The sequence below is a fragment of the Talpa europaea genome (genome assembly GCF_964194135.1).
Source record: "Talpa europaea genome assembly, chromosome: 5".
NCBI classification, from domain to species: domain Eukaryota; kingdom Metazoa; phylum Chordata; class Mammalia; order Eulipotyphla; family Talpidae; genus Talpa; species Talpa europaea.
Genome location: NC_140071.1, coordinates 74,976 through 96,101, shown reverse-complemented (window position 1 = coordinate 96,101; position 21,126 = coordinate 74,976). Strand labels below are relative to the sequence as shown.

At 61.0% G+C, this 21,126-nt stretch overlaps 1 protein-coding gene across 2 annotated transcripts; it reads right to left on the bottom strand.

Moving 5' to 3' along the window:
* Window positions 1-289: 289 nt before the first annotated feature.
* Window positions 290-19,644, bottom strand: SDHA (succinate dehydrogenase complex flavoprotein subunit A; the record flags this gene model as incomplete). Of its 2 annotated transcripts, none has more annotated exons than XM_084233519.1 (15): window positions 290-455; window positions 1,406-1,519; window positions 2,647-2,777; window positions 2,887-2,998; window positions 7,173-7,291; window positions 8,793-8,964; window positions 9,447-9,642; window positions 10,179-10,347; window positions 11,537-11,661; window positions 12,191-12,339; window positions 12,942-13,106; window positions 13,363-13,506; window positions 13,782-13,943; window positions 14,641-14,748; window positions 19,582-19,644. In XM_084233519.1, the coding sequence occupies 15 exons, from the start codon at window positions 19,642-19,644 to the stop codon at window positions 369-371; spliced, it is 2,016 nt and encodes a 671-aa protein (XP_084089645.1). In that variant the 3' UTR covers window positions 290-368. The 2 variants fall into 2 exon arrangements, with proteins under 2 accessions (XP_084089645.1, XP_084089646.1); XM_084233520.1 differs by having other exon boundaries at window positions 14,641-14,721.
* Between the last annotated feature and the right edge of the window lie 1,482 nt (window positions 19,645-21,126).

The window sequence follows — 21,126 nt, the reverse complement described above, 5'->3', positions numbered from 1 at the left end:
GGTCTGCGTGCCAAGTGGGACCCTCGCTGGCAGCCGGGGATCAAACCGGCGCTGCAGAGGCTGTGGGCAGCTTTGCAGCCCAGCACTCAACCGCTGCGCCACCAGGGGAGGCCCTTTACTTAACATTTACTAAAACTAAGTATCTGTGCTGCAGCGTCACATCCATATTTTATATTTAGAAGATAATCACATTTTATATTCTGGTCAACACACACACCTACAGTCAGGCAGCCTTTAGGTTTTACATGAACTTGCAAATAAGAGCGAGTCTGAAATTTAAGGATGGTGCCAGTTTTATTATCTCACAAGAACAAAGGATGACAGGAAGCTTGTTGCTGCGGCCCCCAGCACAGGGGATGGGCGCCACATCAGTAGGAGCGGATGGCCGGGGGCACCGTGGCACAGTCAGTCTCATCCAGAGTCTGGTCGATCACGGGCCTGTACTGTAGCGAGACCTGGGGAGTAGAGTGGGGGTCGGCACAGCGGGTGTGCGGCCCACCCCTGCGTGCTTTTGAAAATTTAGGTAGGTAGATTTACATGAAAACACTCAGGCTTTACTGAAAATGACCCAAATTCCCAGCGGGGCGCTGGTTGTGGAGGTTGAGCGTGCCCAGCAGGGCCTGGGTGCACCTCGACTCCCCTCTGCCAGGCCTTTGCGCGTGTGCCTGTAACGGACACTGCGCACCTGGAGGAGACACTCAGCCGACAGGAAGGTGCCGCTGACCCACGAGCTAAACGCCCACTTTGCGCTGCAGTTTCTAACATGAGCACCTGTTTCTTTTACTGTCATATACCCCAAGACCACCGAAGACGGGCCTACAGCAGGGAAGGAAGCATGACGTCCTTCTAGGCCTGTCAGAAAGCAGCCTCTGAAAAGCCACGGTGTTGCCCAGGCGCCCCCAAGCAGAGACTGTGGGCCCAGAGGACTGACTCCTGCTGGCACAAAGCTCAAGGGCACATCATTTGTGCCTCGGTCACTCCTGAACTCTCAGTCCCAGCAGAAATGCCGACTCCTTGAATTACGCTGCTGTGGACTGAGAGCCCTGACTTTACTGGAATCTGGGCTGATGTCCCAGGCACCCCCCAGGCCCTGCCCTCCTCCACTTGAGCTGGGCCCGGGGAACCCTAGCGCTGCACAGCACTTCTGAGGCTGCTGCTGAGGCCATTCACCGGAAGGGCCGTGTCCCCCTTCTCCACTGTAGCCTGGCTCCCCAAGCTCTGTGTCCCCCACCCCCGGCCAGGGCCAGCCCCCAGAAGGCTGGCTTTTCAGACCCCCACTGACAGTAGGTTCTGCTTCCAGGCAGGAGCTTAGCTGACTGGGAGAATTTAATCCACGCTGGCTCTCCCAGCTCCTAAGCTTGACCCAGAACTGGTGGGCCGGCTGAGCGGCTGTCATGGCCCGTACCTTCCCGGTCCGGATGTCGACGTAGGAAAGGGTGTGCTTCCGCCAGTGCTGCTCGAAGGGCTTCCGCTGCTGCCCCTCGATAGGCTTCGAGTAGTCATACTCGTCTACCCGCTCCTGAATGTGTTTCAGAGACCCCAGTTAGTCCCAACTCCCACCTACTGCAGCAAAACAAAACCCTGGAACAAAAGCCACTCACTGAAATGACACACGAGACCCAGGTCCCCCACACATGGCTGGCTCCATGGTTCCAGCAGACTCCATTGGGACACCAGGACCTCCCTGGACTGCCCCTCACCTAGGTCCCTCCCCACCAGTCAGGCTGATGGATGGGGCACTGCAGGAAACGAGGGTGGCCAGGCACGCAGTGGGGTGGGACGGGTGGAGCCCCCAGCAGCCCACTCCCACCACACACATGGGGTCAGGAAATGGAGGTCGCAGCCAGGTGTGGGCCTGTGGCTGGTGGAGACAGCCGGTGCTGGGGTCAGGCCGGTGAGCTGTGCACTTGCTCTCTCTCTCTCTGCTCTCTACTCTGGGAGGGTCCTGCTCTTTCTTTCAGACCGTATTTCAACGTGATGATGGACGAGACACACAACAGCCTCTTCAAATACACCCGCAAAGATCTCGACTCTTGGCTGTTTGACCGAGCGAGGGGCTGGGAGAGGAGGGACCCTGGGCCAGTGGGACCGTGTGTGTCCCTGCGTTCTAGGCATGTCCACGCATGGGGCCCCTGTGTAGCTGCCCGACTGCAGGCACAAAGATACATTCTTGTCACAGGAAGCCACAACCTGGCACTTCTGGTCCACAGCAGATGCACGAGACGCACACGGGTCCTTCCCGGTAAAGCAACTCCAGGCCGGCCCCTCCAGGGGACAGATGAGTGGGCTGCTCCCCTGGCCTGCCCACTTCCCATCTGCCCACGTGCATGGGCTGGACTGCCAGGGACCCGCAGCTGTCCTGCTGATGTGGCTCACCCTAGCTCGCACCTGACCTCCCATACCCCTTCTTGGGACTTTTTGCCACCATATGGCAAGAGCTTTTTTCTGACACATGTCTGCGTAAAAGGCAGTTCACGCACAGTCTTGCAGGCCAGAGAGGAGGGCCTGGCTCCACAGGGCTGCGCCTGAGCGCCGTGAGCATGGAGGCAGGAGCCATGGGGAAAGGCCTTTCCTCTGCCGGCCTTTGGGAAACGCAGTGCAGGGTGGAGGAGCCAGAGAAGGAGCGACCGGTTGGGGGGGATGCACCTTGTAGTCCTCCCGGGCATGGGCGCCGCGCGACTCCTTGCGGGCTTCGGCGCCGTGGATGGTCTGCAGCGCGCACAGCATCAAATTCTGCAGCTCCAGGGTCTCCACAAGGTCCGTGTTCCAGACCATCCCTGGGGACACGGGCAGTGAGGGCGGGCAGGGTCGGGGAAGCGCCATAGGGGATGTGGTAGGGCAACCCGCGCTTGCCCAGCACCCCAGCTGCAGGCAGGGCCCCCTCACCTCTGTCGAACGTCCTCAGATGCTTCAGGTCCCCATAGAGCCGGCTGATCTTCTCACAGCCCTCCTGCAGCACGCTGCCCAACCGGAACACCGCCGCATGGCTCTGCATGGACTGAGGGTACAGGTGTGAGGCCGCGTGGTCAGGTCGGGCACCTCTAAGACCTTCCTTACGATTTCACTTCCCACAAAATGTTTACGTGACCCTGAATTTTATTATTTTTTTTAGAAGACTTTTTTAAAAAAAGATTTATTTATTTTATATAAGAACTGGGGTACAGGCCAGATGCGCGGCAGGGTGAGAGGATTCACCAGAGACAGAGAGGGGAACAGAACAGGCAGACCGACTAAATACACTGCTGAGGGGAGCAGCGGGCAGCAGGAGAGGTCTGCGCGCCATGTGGGACCCTCGCCGGCTGGTGGGGATTGAACCGGGGCTGCAGAGGCTGCGGACAGCTTCATGTGTGGCACTCAACCGCTTGTGCCACCAGGGGAGGTCCTTTATTTTATATTTTTAAAAAGATTTATCTACTTATACATACAAGAGCTGGGGTACAGGCCAGAGATGCAAGGGGCAAGAGGATTCGTCAGAGACAGTGGAGAACAAAACAGGCAGACTGACCGAAGTACACTGCTGAGGGGAGCAGCGGGTGAGTCAGGAGAGGTCTGCCCCGCCATGTGGGCTGCTCCCTGGCTGGCCAGGGATCAAACCTGTGCTGCAGAGGCTGCGGACTGCCTCACAGTGCAGTGCTTAACCCCTTGTGCCACCAGGGAAGCCTGTGACTCTGAATTTTAAAGTGAAGTGTCAACGTTCCTGTTAGGCGTCATGAGACGACCCTTGCGTGTCCACGGCAGACAGTCGTGGAAACAAGGCCCGGACAGTGGCCCCTCCAAGCCCTGGAGGACTGGGTACAGTGCTGCCCTCCAGTTCAGCTACAGGGCAGATGCCTTGCGGCCGCTGAACCCCCCGCAACAGAGACATGCAGGGCCACTCAGCGGTCAGCAGTGGGTGCTGCTGTGGGAAGAGGGGAGGGAGGCCTGGCCCCACTGCTTGCCTCTGGTGACCCCACGAAAGCTTATCGCTGCCTCTGAACAGACGCGATAGGTGAGCCTGGGCCCACCCAGGCACAGAAAAGACCAGCCTTAGCCTCCCGTCATCTGCGGACAGTCCTCAACTCCATCCGAGCTGAGGAGTCCCAGCAGGGACGGAGGCTGTTTCTGGCCTCCCTCTGGGTCCCCTGCACCTCAGGAGGACCAGCTTCGCCACCAGACTCCACAGCCTCTTGCTGCGCCCTTACCCTCTTGCGCCATCGGCGAGGGTGCTGCTGTCCCTGGACATCCCACTCCTTCACCTGTCTAGGGCTTGGCCTCGGCCCGTGGGCAGCACTGCAAGCTCCTCCCTGCACGGCAGGAGCAGGGAGAGCAGCTGCCAGCTCCACGAGAGCCCCTGACCCAGATACCGTGCAGCCCTGGCGCAGCTGTTGCAGGGTCTCTGGCTCCCCCTGGGGCCCCAGGGACCTGCTCTGCCCATCAGGACCGGCTTTTCCCTTTTTGCTGCCGCTGCCTCAGACACCAGGCGGGTCGGCCTCGGGTACTGAAGGCAAACCTCACGACCACGCAGCCCACACGCATCCACGGCCCCAGCTGAGGCCTGGTGAGCAAAGTGCCTCACGTCTGGGGCAGTGAGCACACCCTTGTCAGGGGACACAGCTGCGAGGCCCCACTGCCACCTGGCCCTCTGGAGAGCCACCCGCGGGCAGCTGTGACTGCTGCTCAGACACTGCACGGAGAGGCCGGCTGCAGGAGGACTGCTGGTCACGAGACACTTCCCTGCAGCACGCAGCACCTTTGATACTGCCCACCCCACCGTCCTCTCAGGCCTGTTGCTGCTTCTCGGAAAAGCTGTTCTGGTTCGAGAGCCCTCAGCAGCTCGAACCCACCCATGCGAGGCGCAGTCTGTCAGTCTGGCCTCAGGTGCCCAGGCCCCTTTCCTGCTGTCCCCACCCCATCTGCAGGGACCCCTGAGCCTCAGCCGTGAAGGTCAGCACCAAAATCTTCCACACCCTGGTCAGGGGGCCTCCTGACCTTCTCCCACAATCATAAACAGTGTTTCAGAGGTCTAATCCTTCCAGAAGGTTCCAACACACTTTGTGCAGACCCGCCAGAATAATGGCAGCCACGACCTGATGGATTTTAAATGTTTTCTAGGTTGGACAACTTGATGGTTGAAATGGCTACTGACCCAGGACAGCAAATGGACGCTGTGGGGCAGGCATGGAGGTGGTTCCTGGCACTCCAGTGAGCAGGGCCCACAGAGGGGAGCCTCTTCTGGGCAGGGGTCTCGGCGGTGGCCATGTCACAGAGCAGAGGCGGTGGCTAAAAGCCCCCGACCTGCACAGTGCCATGCATGGGGCATCGGCCTGGGCCAGCTCTGCTCCCAGCACAAGCCTGAGGGCACCATCGCCATGGAAGGCGTCCAGCCAGGCAAGAGCCCATGGTTTAGTGCCCCCACCAGCAAGTCCAGCAGCCTCCTGGACAGTGGGCTGTGGCTTCTCCATTTCTGGCCACCCTGCTGCCCAGACACCTCGTGGCCTGGCCTCCAGTAGCTTCAGGGGTCCCTTCCATGGGCTCCTCATTCCTCCACGTGCTGTGCACATGCTGGACTTTGCTAGAGGGAACATGGTGTCTGTCTGAGCTCCCAGACAGCCGGGAAGTGGCTCCAGGCTGCAGTGAGGCCACTGCCATGTCCTTCCGTGCCACTGGCCTTCCTTTTGCGGCCTAGCCAGGTCTGGGGAGGGGCCTTGCTCTCAGCTGATCCCGCCCTCACAGGCTTGTCCTCCCTCAGCCCTGTCGTCTCTGCCTGACTGGGAGGGAGGGACATGGCCCACTGACGGGCCTGACTTCCACGTTGCCTTGTCTCAGCGACAGGGAGGCCCAGGAAGGCGGGATGGGATGCTGTCACCTGACTGGCGTACACATGTCGCCTGCACAGCCAGTGGCAGCAGCGACCTCCAGGACCACTGGCCCCATCACAGATGCAAGGAGAAGCTGAGACGCTGTGGAAACAGGCTGAGTGGCCTTCCATGACCAGCGCAGAGGGCGCCATGCACCACTGGGATCTGAAGAACGACCCCCCCCCTTGCAGGGATGGGGGCTCAGCTCATGCCACAGGCCGGGTGGCCCCCCAGTCTGCCCTGGCTCCCCTGTGCTTCCCACTCTGAAATCTGTTATGGATGCTCCAGCCCGCGCCCCAAGGGCAGTGCCCACATCAGAGGCCCCGGCACTCCACCCCAGCTGGTCTGCAGCCCCTAAGCTCCTGGCGTCCCTGGGGGTGGCCCCGGCCTATGTCCTCAAGATACCCCTTCCGGTCATGTCCTGTCCCTCCTGGGGCAGAGAGGCTCCAGAGCACGTGCACCTGTGCCGACGCGACGGCCGCGAGCCACGAGTAGCTGCTCACATCGAGCTGAGACAGTCAGAAGGGCCAGGGCCCAGGGCACCAGTGCCAAGTGTGGTCAGAGACAGCCCCTTGGGCGGGCAGCACCATGAGGACCAGGCAGACCCGGTCCTTGCCCCACCGTAGTCCCCTCTGACTTTATTTCCTGGCAGCACCTTAAGTTTCAAGATGCTTCCCCAAAACGTCAGAGGAGGGACGCGCACTAAGGCCCTGAGGCTGCAGAGGCAGCTCAAGACCTCGTGGCGACAGGACGCTATTCCCACCCCAGATTGCTGCCTCCAATTCAGGGAAAAAGACAAGCTTTCGGGGGGCCACCAAAAAGCTTGTCTTTTTAGGTCTGACTTTTTTTTTTTTTAATAGAGGCATTTTTTAAAATTTATTTATTTGTTTGTTTTGTTTATACATGCACTGGGTACAGTCAGAAGCGTGGGAGGGTGAGAGAATTCACCAGAGCCAGAGCGGGGAGCAGAGCAGGCAGAAGGACCGAAGGACACTGCTGAGGGGAGCAGCGGGCGGCAGGAGAGGTCTGCGCGCCATGGGGGACCCTCCTCCGGGGGTCGGGGAGCAGCCGGGGATGGAACCGGCACTGCAGAGGCCGCGGGCAGCTTCGCAAACCAGCGCTCAACCGCTGCGCCCCCGGGGAGGCCCAGGTCTGACTTTTTAGACTCTTGTCTACTTTAGGTCTGATCTCTTATGTTCCAATTTGGCACAGCAAGAAAACTGACCTGCTGTTGACTGCAAACCCTAGTGCACTACCACACCCAGCCCCTGCCCCACTTCCTACCGTTGCCCACTGAGCCCCTGCACCCCCAGCGCCGGGCACCCCAGTTCTTACCTTCTGCATGTTGAGTCGCAGTTCTGAGGTTCTTATGCTTCCCTCAGCAAACCGCAATTTGTCTAGATTCATGACAGATTCTTCCCCAGCGTTAGCTTTAATTGGGGGAACTTTATCTCCTAAAAAAAAAAAAAAAGTTAGAATTTAACTTTTGAAAAATGTTTAGAGAAATCCAATGGGTTTTAAAAGCCACACAAACACGTGTTTCTGCCTTTCGGGGAGCCGAGAGTGCACGTGCACTGAGCTCACGCCCTGCCCAGGGCCACCTGCTAACTGGGGCAGTGTGAGGAGGAGATGGCAATAGATGTCCAACGAGTAACTTCTGGACACACACAGCAGCAGCCACGTCACAGGCGTACAAATCAGGTTTCTGCAGAGATCGCACACCCGGTGACCTGGCTGCTCGCCCTGCCCTCCCCGGGCCCGGCATGCTCAGCGTGGCCATCCCCAGGAGGTGACTCGGAGGTGGCAGAGGCTGCAGGGAGGCAGCACTGTGCACGGCCCAGCCCGTGCCGGGTGCTGCTGTCTCCCCAGTTCCTTCCAGGCAAGCTGCTGGGTTCTTGCTTTGGATAGTTTAAAAGTTGAGCTTCCAGTAAAATAAGGCTTTTTTTTTCCGGAGCACAGCTCCACAAATCAATCTGTGCACACACTGCAGGGTCTTAGACACACCCTGCTTGGAAGACATGGCTTAGCCGCTTTTTACTTTCCTTCTGCGCTTTAAGAAAACGAAAGCCTAACTGGGGTGCAATCCCACGACCCAGAACCGTGGGGCCTCGGCAGCCACCGGCTGGGCCACTGGCATGAGGACTCTTCACGTCAGTCTGAGGCCCTCCCGCCAACGGGTGGAGCCTGCTTGTTGCCGAGTTTACATTTTCTCAAGTTGTGCTGATCCTTCAGGTCTGAGATCATGTATTCTTACGACAACGTGTCTCCTGCTCACTTGCAAAGAAAGTCAACCTGGAATGTTCTGTCTGCCTGACGGTGGACGGCTGGTGGCAAGGACCCAGGTGCGTTCTAGTGGCGGCCACGGCCACAGTGAGGCGGAGTCCCCAAGTACAGTCTACTGACCGCGAGTGTGCGGGCAGCATCCTGACTGAGACGCAGATGCTGGCCTGGGCCACAGCCTGGTGCTCCGGCCCCCAGGTTCCTTCACGCAGGGTCCGCGTCTCACCAGAGGGCAAGACTGAATGCCCCACTACACCACCGTCACCCATTAAAAGCCATGACAAAGTTTTGTTCAATGAAAGTAACAGAACAGACACTGGCATACAAGGTGTCATGGCTGGGGGGGGCAGGCCCAGCACCCTTTGCCTCAGGAAGGGGGTCCACTCCCACTGCTATTAGAGCCCCGGGCAGTAAGGACATGGTGGCCCAAACCCAGGCTGCTCTGAGAGGCCAGGACCCGGCCCCTGGCTTGTCTACATGAAGATGGCCCTCCTCCGAGACGCGTGCTGTACGCTTTCTGTCCTGTCCAGGTCGGCCTGAATTAATTTTCTTTGAGCCCCAAGAAGCTATACGATCACTCACCCCTGCTCAAACCAACAGACTCCTGATATGACCCTTCCACAAGCGCGGCCTCCCCGCAGCCCCCGGCACCACAACCGTGTGTGCGCCACGCACCGGGCCTGCAGGACTCCGCGATGCTCAGGGCACAGGCGCGGCCGAACACCACCAGGTCAAGCAGTGAGTTGGCTCCCAGCCGGTTGGCTCCATGCACTGAGGCACAGGCAGCTTCCCCACAGGCGTACAGGCCAGGGACCACCTGGTCCCGCCCGTCCACGTGCTTCAGAACCTGCAGGGAGAAGAGGGAGCAGCGTGAGCGGCGTGGCCCTGCCACTGCCCGTGCAAGGACTCCGGGCAGCCCCTGTGACTGTGCACCTCAGCACTGTGCACTTTCGGTGGGTGCAGACCCCGTCTCTTGAGGGCAAGCGTCCTGCCCACCCGGCTGAGAAGAGCTGCTTGACTAAGGTGCTCCTGAGCCCTGGAGCAGCTGCAGCGTTAACTGTAAAGACCCCCCAGTTTCCAGGGTCACGTGGGGATGGTCACATGCAGACGGCCTGGCCAACGGCCTTGTGGCTGCTCCTGGGAAGGGCTAGAGACCCATATCACACCGCTAGGGCATGGAGCAGACACTGGCCCCAGCTCAGGTCCCTGTGCACCTGCCGTGGGGAGGCGGCCAACCCCGGCAGCCTTCTTAGGACACGCCTGCCCCCAACTGCGGCCGGGACTGAGGAGGCTGCCCCACGCCATGGAGGGAAGGCCCCGGCGCCTCACCTGCCCCTTGTAGTTGGTGGGGATGCCCCCCATGTTGTAGTGCACGGTGGGGAGGACGGGGATGGGCTCCTTGGTGACATCCACACCCGCGAAGATCATGGCCGTCTCGGAGATGCCAGGAAGGCGCATGGCCAGCTGCTCAGGGGGCAGGTGGTGCAGCTGCAGGTAGACGTGGTCCTTCTCGGGGCCGCAGCCTCTGGGGAGCACAGAGCCCCACGCCACAGGCGAGGCAAGAAACATGAGCCCACATGCTGGCAAAGCACGTGGCCCCGAGACATGTGCCAGGAAGGAAAGGACCCTCCCCGCAATGGCCTGACCCCATGTTGCTGGGACCTCTGCACCCAGGTACGAGTGGAGTGCAATCTGCGTGGACAAGGCCGGCCCTCCCTGGCGAAGGGGTCAGAAACTCTTCGATGCCACCTGTCCCAGAAAACCACCCACCCACCCTCCTGCCCCCGGTGCTATCACGTCAAGGCCCTGAAGACCCCGTGCAGACACTGGCCAAGCTCGGCCACAGGGTGACGCCGTCAGACCTGGAGGTCCAAGCCTGCACCTGGAAAGAACCCTCCCCAAGGGGTCTTGCGCGATGCCAGTCTGGGTGCCGGCTCCCCGCAGAGGCCCAGCTGTGTCCCGCCCCAGCCTCACCCCACTGACTCAGCGGAGCAGAGGGTGTAGGCTCTGCACGCTTGCCTGTGCAGGTGGGGCCAGTGGCTGGGGGAGGAGCCCACTGACCTGCCCTCGCGGATCTCCACGGTCATGGACCGAGACACAACGTCGCGGGACGCCAGGTCCTTGGCGACAGGCGCGTACCGCTCCATGAACCGCTCGCCCTGGCTGTTGATGAGGATGCCCCCCTCTCCACGGCAGCCCTCCGTGATGAGACAGCCGGCGCCGTAGATGCCTGTAGAGTGCCCTGGCTGTTACATGTTCCCAGCTGCCGCTAGACTGCATGGGGGGATGTGAGGTGGTGACCTCGGAGGGCACAACGGGCAGTCACCAACTGTGGGGGTGGGGGGAGGCACGTGTGCCACGACGCAGCCCTATGGGCCCACGCTACTGAGCACACATTTTAATTTTTGAGTGTCCCATTGCTCCGCGCTGCCGTGGTGACACACTCGTGTAAGGAAACCAGCCTGGGGGGTGGGCATCTTAGGTGCCAGCACAGCAGGGGCAGCGGCGGCGCGGCTGACCCTGGAGAAGGGCTCGTGGAGCACAAGTCCTGCCCTGTGCCGACCCTGGTCCCACCGCCTGTGTCAGAGGCGCCCGTCACCCACAGTGGCCAGGGCAGAGCCACGCTCAACTCCGGCTGTGCGCTGGGTCTCTGCCCGTGGCACGACAGAGGCCAGGAGGCTCGGCTGGGCCTGACAGACCCGTTGACCCATGTCGTCTGAAAGCAGAGCTTCCACTTGTGCTAGAAAGCAAGCGGTAACCCCTGCGCCTCAGCTGCCATCAGCCCGTGTGCTCTCCTGGCGGGCCACTGGGTTTCGTGAGGAGGTGCTGGGGGCCGAGCGAGAGGTAGTTCAGAAATCATGGATGTTTTATCAGTTAAAATGGTGACAAAAAGCAAGCAGGCACATCCCCACCCCGGCCAAGGTCAGCGGAACACACGGGCAGTGCAGAGGGGTGGCGGGCCTGGCCTAGGCTGCAGCTACTGGTGTGCAGCGCCCCTGGCTGGCAGGGCGGAGAGATGACCGTAGACCATCTTCCCAGAGGCAGCTTTCTTGGGGTCACTCTGGATAACCCACAATTGGGACTAGAGCTCTCGCCTTCTGCACCATCAGCCCTCAATCCCACACCCAGAGCCCCCGGGGCCACCGTGAGACGTCTCTGCCTGATGGCACACCCCTACCCAGATGCCCAGCCACGCCCTGACCACACCGTGATGTGGGAGCCTAGGCCGCCTCTCCGCTCACCACAGTCCGCCGTGGGCAGCACTGCCGGGACAGATCCACCACCCCAGGGCCACCCAGGCCTGGACACACACGCCTCCCGATGGGCACATCCTGGCAGGATGGCCGGAGCCAAGACACGGCCTGACCGGCCTGGGGTGCTGGGGATGTGAGCGAGCACCCTGCAGGAGGCCAGCCTACCTGTGGGGTGGAACTGCACAAACTCCAGATCCTGGCAGGGCAGGCCGGCTCTGGTGATCATGGCGGTGCCATCGCCAGTGCTGGTGTGCGCAGATGTGCAGCTGAAGTAGGTGCGCCCGTAGCCCCTGAAACGAGAGGCCGGCTCAGCGGGGGCTGCATGGCTCTGGCCCGTGGAGTGGTGGTCTGAGATGGCGGCGCTGGCTCGCCTGTGCTCAGGGCATGCGTGTGTGGCGTGAGTTGTTTCTGTCCGTGTGCTTCACGGGGATAATGACAACTGGAAAACATTTACGAATCCCCCCTTTTAAAAAGTTACAATGACTGGCAGCGCGTAAAATGGAATCGCGTATGTTCCCCTCGTGGACAAAAGGCACTTTATCCACCCAGAAACGGGAGGAACCATGGTATCTGTTAAAAGCAAAAGCAGCTCTTCCAGAAACGGTCTGTGACTCCCAGGCCCGTGTCCTCTAAAACATGAAGATCCTTGGGGCGAGACCCACCGGGCCCCTCCTCACCCCTCTGCTCGCGAGGACCAAGGCCGCCTGGCTGGGCCGCGTCGGACCCACTGCTCTCGGATGAGGCCCGGCACGTACTGAAGCGGCTCTGAGGCCCAGCACCCACCCCCAGTGACCAGACCCAGCGCGGGTGGGGCCCCACCCTGTGGCGATGACCGTGTTCTTGGCTCTAATGCGGTGGATGGACCCGTCCTCTATGCAGAGCGCGATCACGCCGCGGCACTCCCCGCCCTCCATCAGGAGGTCCAGGGCGAAGTACTCCACGAAGTAGCTGGTGTCATACCGCAGAGACTAGGCAAAACAGGAAAGAAAGCACAAAGAAACCCTGCACTTCAACTGCGTTTCTGGTAAACAACCAGCGATTTAATTTCCTGAGACCGACGCTCTCACGTCAGCAATGACAGGCAGGGGCACTGCGACGCTCCAGCGAGTGTGTGATGTCACGTGATATATGACACAAGCCGCCTATGACGTCAGCACTGCACTGTGAGCCACTGCAGTTCCTCCCAAGTCATCCTGTTGCATTTTCTTTCTTTTTTTTAAAAAGATTTATTTACTTATGCATTTAGAACTGGGGTGCAGATCAGAAGTGTGTGTGTAGGGGTAGAGGATTCACCAGAGAGAGTGGGGAGAAGAACAGGCGGATTCAGTGTATACTGCTGAAGGGGGCAGTGGAGAGACAGGAGAGGTCTACAGTACCGTGTGGGTATCTCCCTGGCTGGACGGGGATGGAACTCCTGCTGCAGAGGCTGCGGACAGCCTCCCAGTGCTGTGCTTAACCCCAGCGCCACCAGGGAGGCCCCATCCTGTTGCTTTTCAAGCGCCCCCTGGGTTGACGAGAACACAGCCTGGCCTGGTTGGTGTGCGCCCACCCCTTGCACTCTAGGCCTCACCCGTCCATACAACGTGTGCAGCAGTGAGTGGCCGGTGCGGTCTGCCACGCAGCAGCAGCGATGGGCCTGCCCGCCTTTGCCGAACTTGAGGCTCTGCCCGCCAAAGGCGCGCTGGTAGATCCTCCCGTCCTCGGTCCTGCTGAACGGCATGCCGTAGTTCTCCAGCTGGGAAACACGAAGCAGACCCCCAGCACCCCCGGCAAGTTCATGGCTAATTTCCACTGAACAGCCCCCACGTGAACCTACAAATCTAACTGACCTACAGAAAAACAGACACTTTAGGAACGAAAAGTTTCCCGGTGACACGCCATCACCTCCTTCGGTTCTTCTCAGATAAGACCTCCTTGTCAGCTGAGCTTGCCGCCCCAACCCCCACCTCCGCTGGGCCCTCAGGCTCCCCAGGACCTCGTGAGGGCCTCACCTCAACCACAGAGGCAGGGGCCTGCTCAGTCATGTAGTGGATGGCGTCCTGGTCCCCCAGCCAGTCGGAGCCCTTCACAGTGTCGTAGAAGTGCCACCTCCAGTTGTCCTCCTCCATGTTGCCCAGCGCGGCATTGATGCCTCCCTGCCAACACCAGTACCGCCAGCTCGCCCTCCCGGGGGACTGGGCAGCCAGCACTGGGGGTAACCGCAAGGACCACCCCTAGCGGGGTAGCAAATGGGCATGTGGGTCTCAGCCTCCCCCCCCCCCCCCGCCAACCCCGCGTGACATGGTCACGCTTCTCGGTTGCTCAAAGGACCTGAGGGGACCGGAGCAGAGCCGAGAGCCATGAGGCTCCAGCAGTGGGGTGCAGCTAGAGCCTCCAAATGCCCACGGCGTGGCCGGGCCCTCCCCCGCACCTGGGCGGCCACAGTGTGGGATCTGGTGGGAAAGAGCTTCGTGACACATGCTGTGCTGAAGCCCGCCTCCGAGAGGCCGAAGGCTGCGCGCAGGCCAGCGCCGCCAGCGCCCACCACCACCGCGTCGAACTCATGGTCCACGACTGGGTACTGCGCGGAAATCTGGAAGCAAGAGCCCAGTCAGCCGCCTACTCGTGCTACCAGCGGCGGGGATGTGGGGCACGGGAGATCGGGAAGGAGGGGGGACTGAGGAGAAGAGCGACCGGGGCCTCGTTCTGTGGGAGCTGAGTGCAGGGAGCGGCCTTGAGACGGGCACCTCCGTGGGGTGAGGCCGCCGCAGGCGCCCACATGGTGCCCCCGAGCGCGGCCCAGCCGTCTGATCGCCGCCACCGTCTCCTGTCTGTGTGCTGGCACGCTCTGGGAACTCGCGGAGGTGCTGTCCACCGGAGCAGCACGGTCGGCCCCGCGGGCGACCGGCTCTACCTCAGGCCTGTGTCTGTGTACTCAGTGCTGCTGTGAGCCCGCAAGAGCTGGCAAGCAAACCCTGCCTTCTTCAGCGAAGATGGGATGGCCCACGCAGCGCGCCAGGCCCCACCCGGCCCCCAGCCCTGGTGCAGCGACGCTATCACGAGAGTTTCTGTCCTGTTGCTTTACTTGACTTAAATTTTCAGCCTGCTCGCAGGTACCCGAGGACTGCAATGCAGCATCACGATGTAAAGGGCAGCGAGCGCGTGCTCGTAATGGGGTTTTGGCTAAGCACAACCTGTGTATATACGGCTGCGTCCAACACTGGTATAAAGCGTGAGACCTGCAAGTCCAGAGAAACTGCCCACAATGGAAGCCAAAGCCACGGACTTACGGAGTCTGACACCTTAGCAGACGACCTCTTCGTCCCATCGACCGTGAAGTGAAACCCGCGGGCTCCTGTCCGTGATGCCGGCTGCAAACAAGGAGGTTGAGCGTGGGCCTGAGCCGTCGTCCTCCTTCACAGACACCTTTGTGCGCTGTGCTCCCCGGTGCTCCCCTTGGCCCAGAAACCCCACTGGGACACTGAAGGGGAGGGAGGGGCGAGAGGCAAAGGACTGATCCCCAGGACATGTGTCCCGGCGCAGCCTGTCCCAAGCAGGACTCCTGTGGAGGAGGCTTGGCCTTCCCGCAGGTTCTGGAGCTGTGCTGCTGGGAGGAGCACGGTGCTGGCCCCCGAGGCAGCGCAGCGTGACCGCCCACCCGTCCTCTGCACAGCGGGCCCCCGCTGTGAGCCCACGCCAGAGAGGCCCTGGACAGCCCTGCACAGTGCTCGGAGAACAGCCCCAGAGAGGCCCAGGCCTGTGATGACGCCGGCACTAGCAGCATCAGCCCCTCACACATACCACGGTGCGTCCTGAGGACACCCAGGCCCAGTCCCGCGTCAGCACCAAGCCCGGACGTACCCCGTCACAGCCGGGGGCCCTGTCCTTGCCCGCACACACCCTGGCCTTCGCCTGGCTGACCTCTGCTGTCTCCGGGTCTCGGCGTAAAGGCCCCATCCAACTGACGCTGCCCCGCCGTGTTTGCGGAACCACCGCCCGGCCTGAGTGGCGACGCACTGTCCATGAGAAGCGTGGTCAGCGGCGCGGGGACCTTGCTCCCATTCTAATCTCAGAAAACTGCTGACCAGATAACCTCAGAAACACCAGAGCAGATCCAAGAAGCAAGCGCACCCAACATCAACCAAAGGGAACGTTCTCAAGCGTTCTGCAACTTAGAATTCCTTATTTTGAAGCGGCAGAAAAGGTTCTGTGGGACAAACAAGGGGGAGTGGGGGAGTGACAGGGGGAATCTGGAAAAATACAACATGACTCCCCCACCCCCCAGCCCAGGCGCCTCCGAGGCCCTGACGCCAAGAATGAATGAGGGCTGCAGGAGTTCTGCCTTGAGTGCCTCCACTCACAAAGCAGTTTCTCCAATTTCTAAGCAGACCTGAACTGGTAAGAACGCTATGCTTGAATCCTCAACGTCAAGTACATTTGATTTTCTGACAAAAAACTAGTTTTTCCTCACAAAGCAAATTAAAAATAAATAGAAAAGCAAACATGCTGCTTTAATGTAATTTTTTAAATGGTAAAGCCATATTTTAACAAAAAACTATCAAAATTTCAATACAAGTATTCTTAAAAATCTTATAAAGTACACTATAAATGCAAGTAACAACAAGAACACTGCATTTTCCACTATCTCATTAAAATTAAGACAGAAATCATGAGATTGGGCCTCCCCGGTGGTGCAGCGGTTGAGCGCTGGGTTGCGAAGCTGCCCGCAGCCTCTGCAGCGCCAGTTCAATCCCCGGCTGCTCCCCGGCCCCGGAGGAGGGTCTCCCATGGCGCGCAGACCTCTCCTGCCGCCCGCTGCTCCCCTCAGCGGTGTGCTTCGGTCTGCTCTGCTCCCCACTCTGGCTCTGGTGAATTTTCTCACCCTCCCGCGCTTCTGATTGTACCCAGTGCTTGCATAAATAAATAAATAAATAAATAAATAAACAAGCAAATAAATCTTAAAAAAAAAAAAGAACTCACGAGATTCCTTATTTATTTCTTCTCTTCCGGGTTGTTCATGGTGACTATAGATGGACACAAACACACACCCTTGAAAAAAGGAAGCTACCAAACTACTACAATGAAATCGTTAGCAAATCACCACATGCCACCGTCTCATGGTGAATAGTAATATAAATCATCGTGATCTAAACCTGATTTGGAGGAAAATTTTTAAAACTTAGTGCAATTTTAACCCATTTCTGGCTTTATTTTTTTATTTTTAAAGATTTATTTATTTATACAAGCACTGGGCACAGTCAGAGGCACGCGAGGGTGAGAGAATGCACCAGAGCCAGAGCAGAGAGTAGAACAGGCAGAGTGAGGAAGCACACTGCTGAGGGGAACAGTGGGCGGCAGGAGGGGTCTGTGCGCCATGTGGGACCCTCGCCGGTGGTCAGGGATCGAACTGGTGCTGCAGAGGCTGCGGGCAGCCTCGCAACCCAGCGCTCAACCGCTGCGCCACCGGGGAGGCCCCCATTTCTGGCTTTAAATGATGCTGTGTCCCTTATTAATCTATGCTTCTGAGAGGGAGCTATCGGACATCTTTGAACAGGCAACATGAAGAATGGGGAAATCAACAACTAAAACAAGACGGGGAACTCCACCCGGCACAAAAGCCCCATCCCTGAGCAGGAGGCAGAAGGGAGGGCAGGAAGGGAAGGCAGGGACTCTCACATCCTGACTGGCAGACTGGAGCAGCCTCACCTCATAAAATATCCCAGACGAGAAACTAATTTGTAAGTGCAACTTCTGTAATTACAAAAGCGGCCAATAAAGTTCTGAAGGTGGCTGTGAAGCCACGCTGAGGACCGAGGACGTGTTATGCTGGATGGTGTGTGTGCACTCACTCACCAGCAAGAGTCCGCCCCTACACTGGGCACGTGCACCTGCCTGCTGGCCAGACATGGAAATTAAGGCTACTGACCAATCTCAGAAATACTTCGGAGCTGACTCCACTAGGGAATAGGTCTGGAGAGATAGGACTCGTATTTCTTTTTACTCGTTCCTTCCGTAGTTACCAATTTTTAACAACTATGTGTAATTATTTCTATTAAAAATGAAAGCCAGATGGTTGGCATAGTGGTGGGTACATGCAGGGCAGCTGCAGGCTGGGAGCGGGAGCCCTGGCTTGAACGGGCACCACTGGGCCCGAATGAGCCCCACAGAGAAATGCAGTCTACCCCAGAAAGTGGGCCAGGGCTTGCCCCTGCCTACTGCTCCAGACCTGTGGACTCTTGGGGTGCATCTCTGAGGCTCCAAGCTGGGATGAACAGCCCAATGAGGGATCAACCAGGGCACCATTCTCAAGTGAGCCAGGGACAACATCACAGCTGTTTTAACATCACTGATATTGGAAATATCCCAAGAAACAAAGGAAAAGGCTACACCACCACCTCAAGTAATCTAACTCTAAATACAATGCTAAAACAAAAAGCAAAGAACTGACTTATTCTAGAACATCAAAAGATCTGAAAGATCTCATCAGAATTGAGTGGTCAGCCAAGGGCTACTTAAGGTCCTGGTTTGACTCTCCCTTCAGACTGGACTCCTCTGCACCGTTTGGGACACTGTTCACTGCTAGGACAGAGAACAGGAAACGAAATGCTTGAGAGCAACTGTCAGAGCAAGGTGACTAAGAAACACCACGGAATTTGATCAAAGAAGGTGAAGAAAGTTCTGTGTTTTATCCCAGTTATTCTCATCTGTTGCCGTGTGGCCATCTCTCAGCTGAAAACCATAAACTGCCTTCCTTTGTTCTGGCCCATCTTGAACTTAAACACACATGACCCTTGAACAAATGCGTGTGGAAGGTTAGGGGGACCCCCCCCATCCAAGAGCAGTTGAACATGTGAGTGTAACTTTTAACTAAAGCATCTTTGAGGAATTAAGTTTCAGGGTCTTTGCCCGAAGCTACCCAGATACCAAAAATTCACAGGTGCTCAGCTCCTTAAATAGGGGTGAAAGCAAGGCAACCTTAGGGGAGAGACACTACTACCCCTCTCTGGCCTCCACAGCCCCCAGTCCCACCGTCGTGATTCAAGCATCTGCGAACCCAGAAGCTCGGATGAGAAAGAGGCCTGCTTGTAAGTTGCCCTGCTAAGCGCAAGGCCATGCTGTCGGGCCAAGGTGGAGCCCATCTAATTCCCAAAGAATCACCACCAAGATAAGAAGTTTGGAAACCACCAGGACCCAACACCCAACGCCGGAGAGGGAAGCCTCCAGGAGCCCAAGGAGATAAGGCGCTGCCCGTGACCGCTACGGGAGGTCCAGACCCAAGGCTTCCCCAGAACGCTTCGGCTCCCGTCTTGGAAAGGGAGGTCCGCACAGACCCGCAGCCGGGGTGGCCGGCCAGCCGGACACAGGGCCCAGGCTGGGTGGGGACAGAGCTCCTCTCAGCACCCGGGCCGGCGTGTCAGCTCCCCTGACCCCAAGCCTTGGACGTCTGGTGCCGTCCGGTCAAATTTTAAGACAGCCACTGGCCCCGAGCTCCAGACCGCTCCTGCCCTCAGGCCTCAGCGCCCCGACGAGGGGGCCCCTCCCCACGGCCGAGCTTCTCCGAGCCCATCCACACGGCCCGGCCGCGGCCCCAAGCCGCAGGGCAGCGAGCGGGGCCAGGACGGCGCCCGGTGGCCGCGGCGAGTCCACGCGCGGGACCTAAGCGACCCCAACCTCCAGATCCGGTCAAGACCTGGAGAGCCGCTGCCCAGGCGCGACTGCGGACACCCCGAGCCCCGCGCGCGCAGAGGGCGCAGGCAGCGCGGGGGAGGCCGGCGCCCCCGGCCCCGCGCCGTCGCGGGGACCCCGGCGCCCTCGCGGCCCGGCTCGGCCTCCGCCGTGACCTTGGGCCGTCTCCCCAGGGGTCACGCGCAGCGGCCCGCGGGGTCGTGACCTTCACCGGGACCGGCCCGGCCGGCTCGAGACTCCGCGGGCGCCCCCCGCAGCCCACGACCTCCCCCGCCCCGCCCCCAGGCCCCCGCGCCCCCTCCCACACCCGCGCCCCCGCCGCCCCCGCCCAGCCCCCGCGGGCCCTCCCGCCCCCCGCGGCCCCCCGCCCCCCGCGGCCCCTCCCAGCCCCCCGCGGCCCCCCGCGGCCCCCGCCGCACCCCGGCGCCGCCGCCCGCTCCCCGCTTCCTGTCCGCTATGCCCCGCGGGGACCCGCCTCCTCTCCGCTATGCCCCGCGGGGACGCCCGGCGCCCCGCCCGGCCCGCCGCCCGCGGCGCCCCCTCACCGCGCGGGTCAGCGCCAGGCGCCGGTGGCGGAGCAGCCGCGACACCGCCCGGACCCCCGACATGTCCGCGCCGAGCTCGGTCCCACCAGCCCCCGCGCCCAGCCGCGCCTGCGCGATTCGCCAGCCGGGAGGCGGGGCCGGGAGACGCGGCGCCTGCGCAAGTCACCGCCCTCTGTCCGGGGCGCGGACGGTGGGGGCTGAGGTCACTGCGTCTGCGCAGCTCAAAGTGCGGCGGAGGGGCTGCATCACGCATGCGCCGACCGCCAACGCAGGGCGCCGCAAGGGCCCGCCAAGGACACTGCGCGTGCGCAGCTCGAGGTACTCCTGAATCCGCGCGGAGGGTCTCTGCACGCCTGCGCAGGTGCTGCCGTTGACCACTGCGCCTGCGCAGCATCCCAGGCTCAGGGGAGGAGGAGACGCGACGCCTGCGCGCCCCGCCCGGGGGTGTGGGGGCTCCGCGCCTGCGCACACGGAGCCTCCGACGGCGGCCTCAGGGAGCGCCGCGGCCGCTCTCGCGGGCGCGGGTACGTCTGGGGCGCGGTGGGCGCCGGGCGTGGGGCCGGGGCCGGGGCCGGGGCCGGGGGTGGGGCGGGCGCCCGGGCCCGGAGACCCGGGGATGGGGTCGAGCCCGGGGCGCGGCGGGGCTGGCCGGGGTCGCGCAACATTTGGGCCCCGGGGCGGAGGCGGAGGGCCGGGGTCGGGGTGAGGTCGGGGGTGGCGGCGGGGCGGGCCGGGGTCGGGTGAGGTCGGGGGTCGCGGCGGGGCGGGCCGGGGTCGGGGTGAGGTCGGGGGTCGCGGCGGGGCGGGCCGGGGTGAGGTCGGGGGTCGCGGCGGGGCGGGCCGGGGTCGGGGTGAGGTCGGGGGTCGCGGCGGGGCGGGCCGGGGTCGGGCGGGCCGGGTGGAGTCGCGGGGCTGTCGGGGCAGGGGTCGCGGCGGGGCGGGCCGGGGTCGGGGTGAGGTCGGGGGTCGCGGCGGGGCGGGCCGGGGCGGGGTCGGGCCGGCCGGGTGGAGTCGCGGGGCTGTCGGGGCAGGGGTCGCGGCGGGGCGGGCCGGGGTCGGGGTGGGGTCGCGGCGGGGCGCCCTCGGGCGCCTTTCGGGTGCTCTGAGTCTCCGTGCTGAGTTGCTCCTAAACTCTCTCGCTGGAAAGGGTGTGCGAGTGACCCGAATTCGGGATCGGGGTCATCTTAATGCGGCCCATACTTAACATATTCTGGGGGGCCCTGTAGTGCCAATTGGAAGTACTGCTGCTTTTTTCGTGGCGAGCCGGTGTCCATTGAGAGTCCGTAAGCGTCTCTAAGACGGAGCTGGATTCCTTTATTCCAGGTCCCCTGACTGTTGCTTTGCACCGTGTCTGTGCTGTGTTTGGGCCGCAGGGCAGTGAGCTGGGGCTCCTGTGGAGGGATCTGGGAGTGCCTGGGCTGACCGGGACTGGCTGGTGGCAGGGCGGCAAGGGTAACCCCTCTGGGCCACCGCCCCTCCGGCTGCCCTCCATACCACGCCACCTTCCAGCTTGTGGTTTTTTTTTTTATGCACACAAGAACTGGG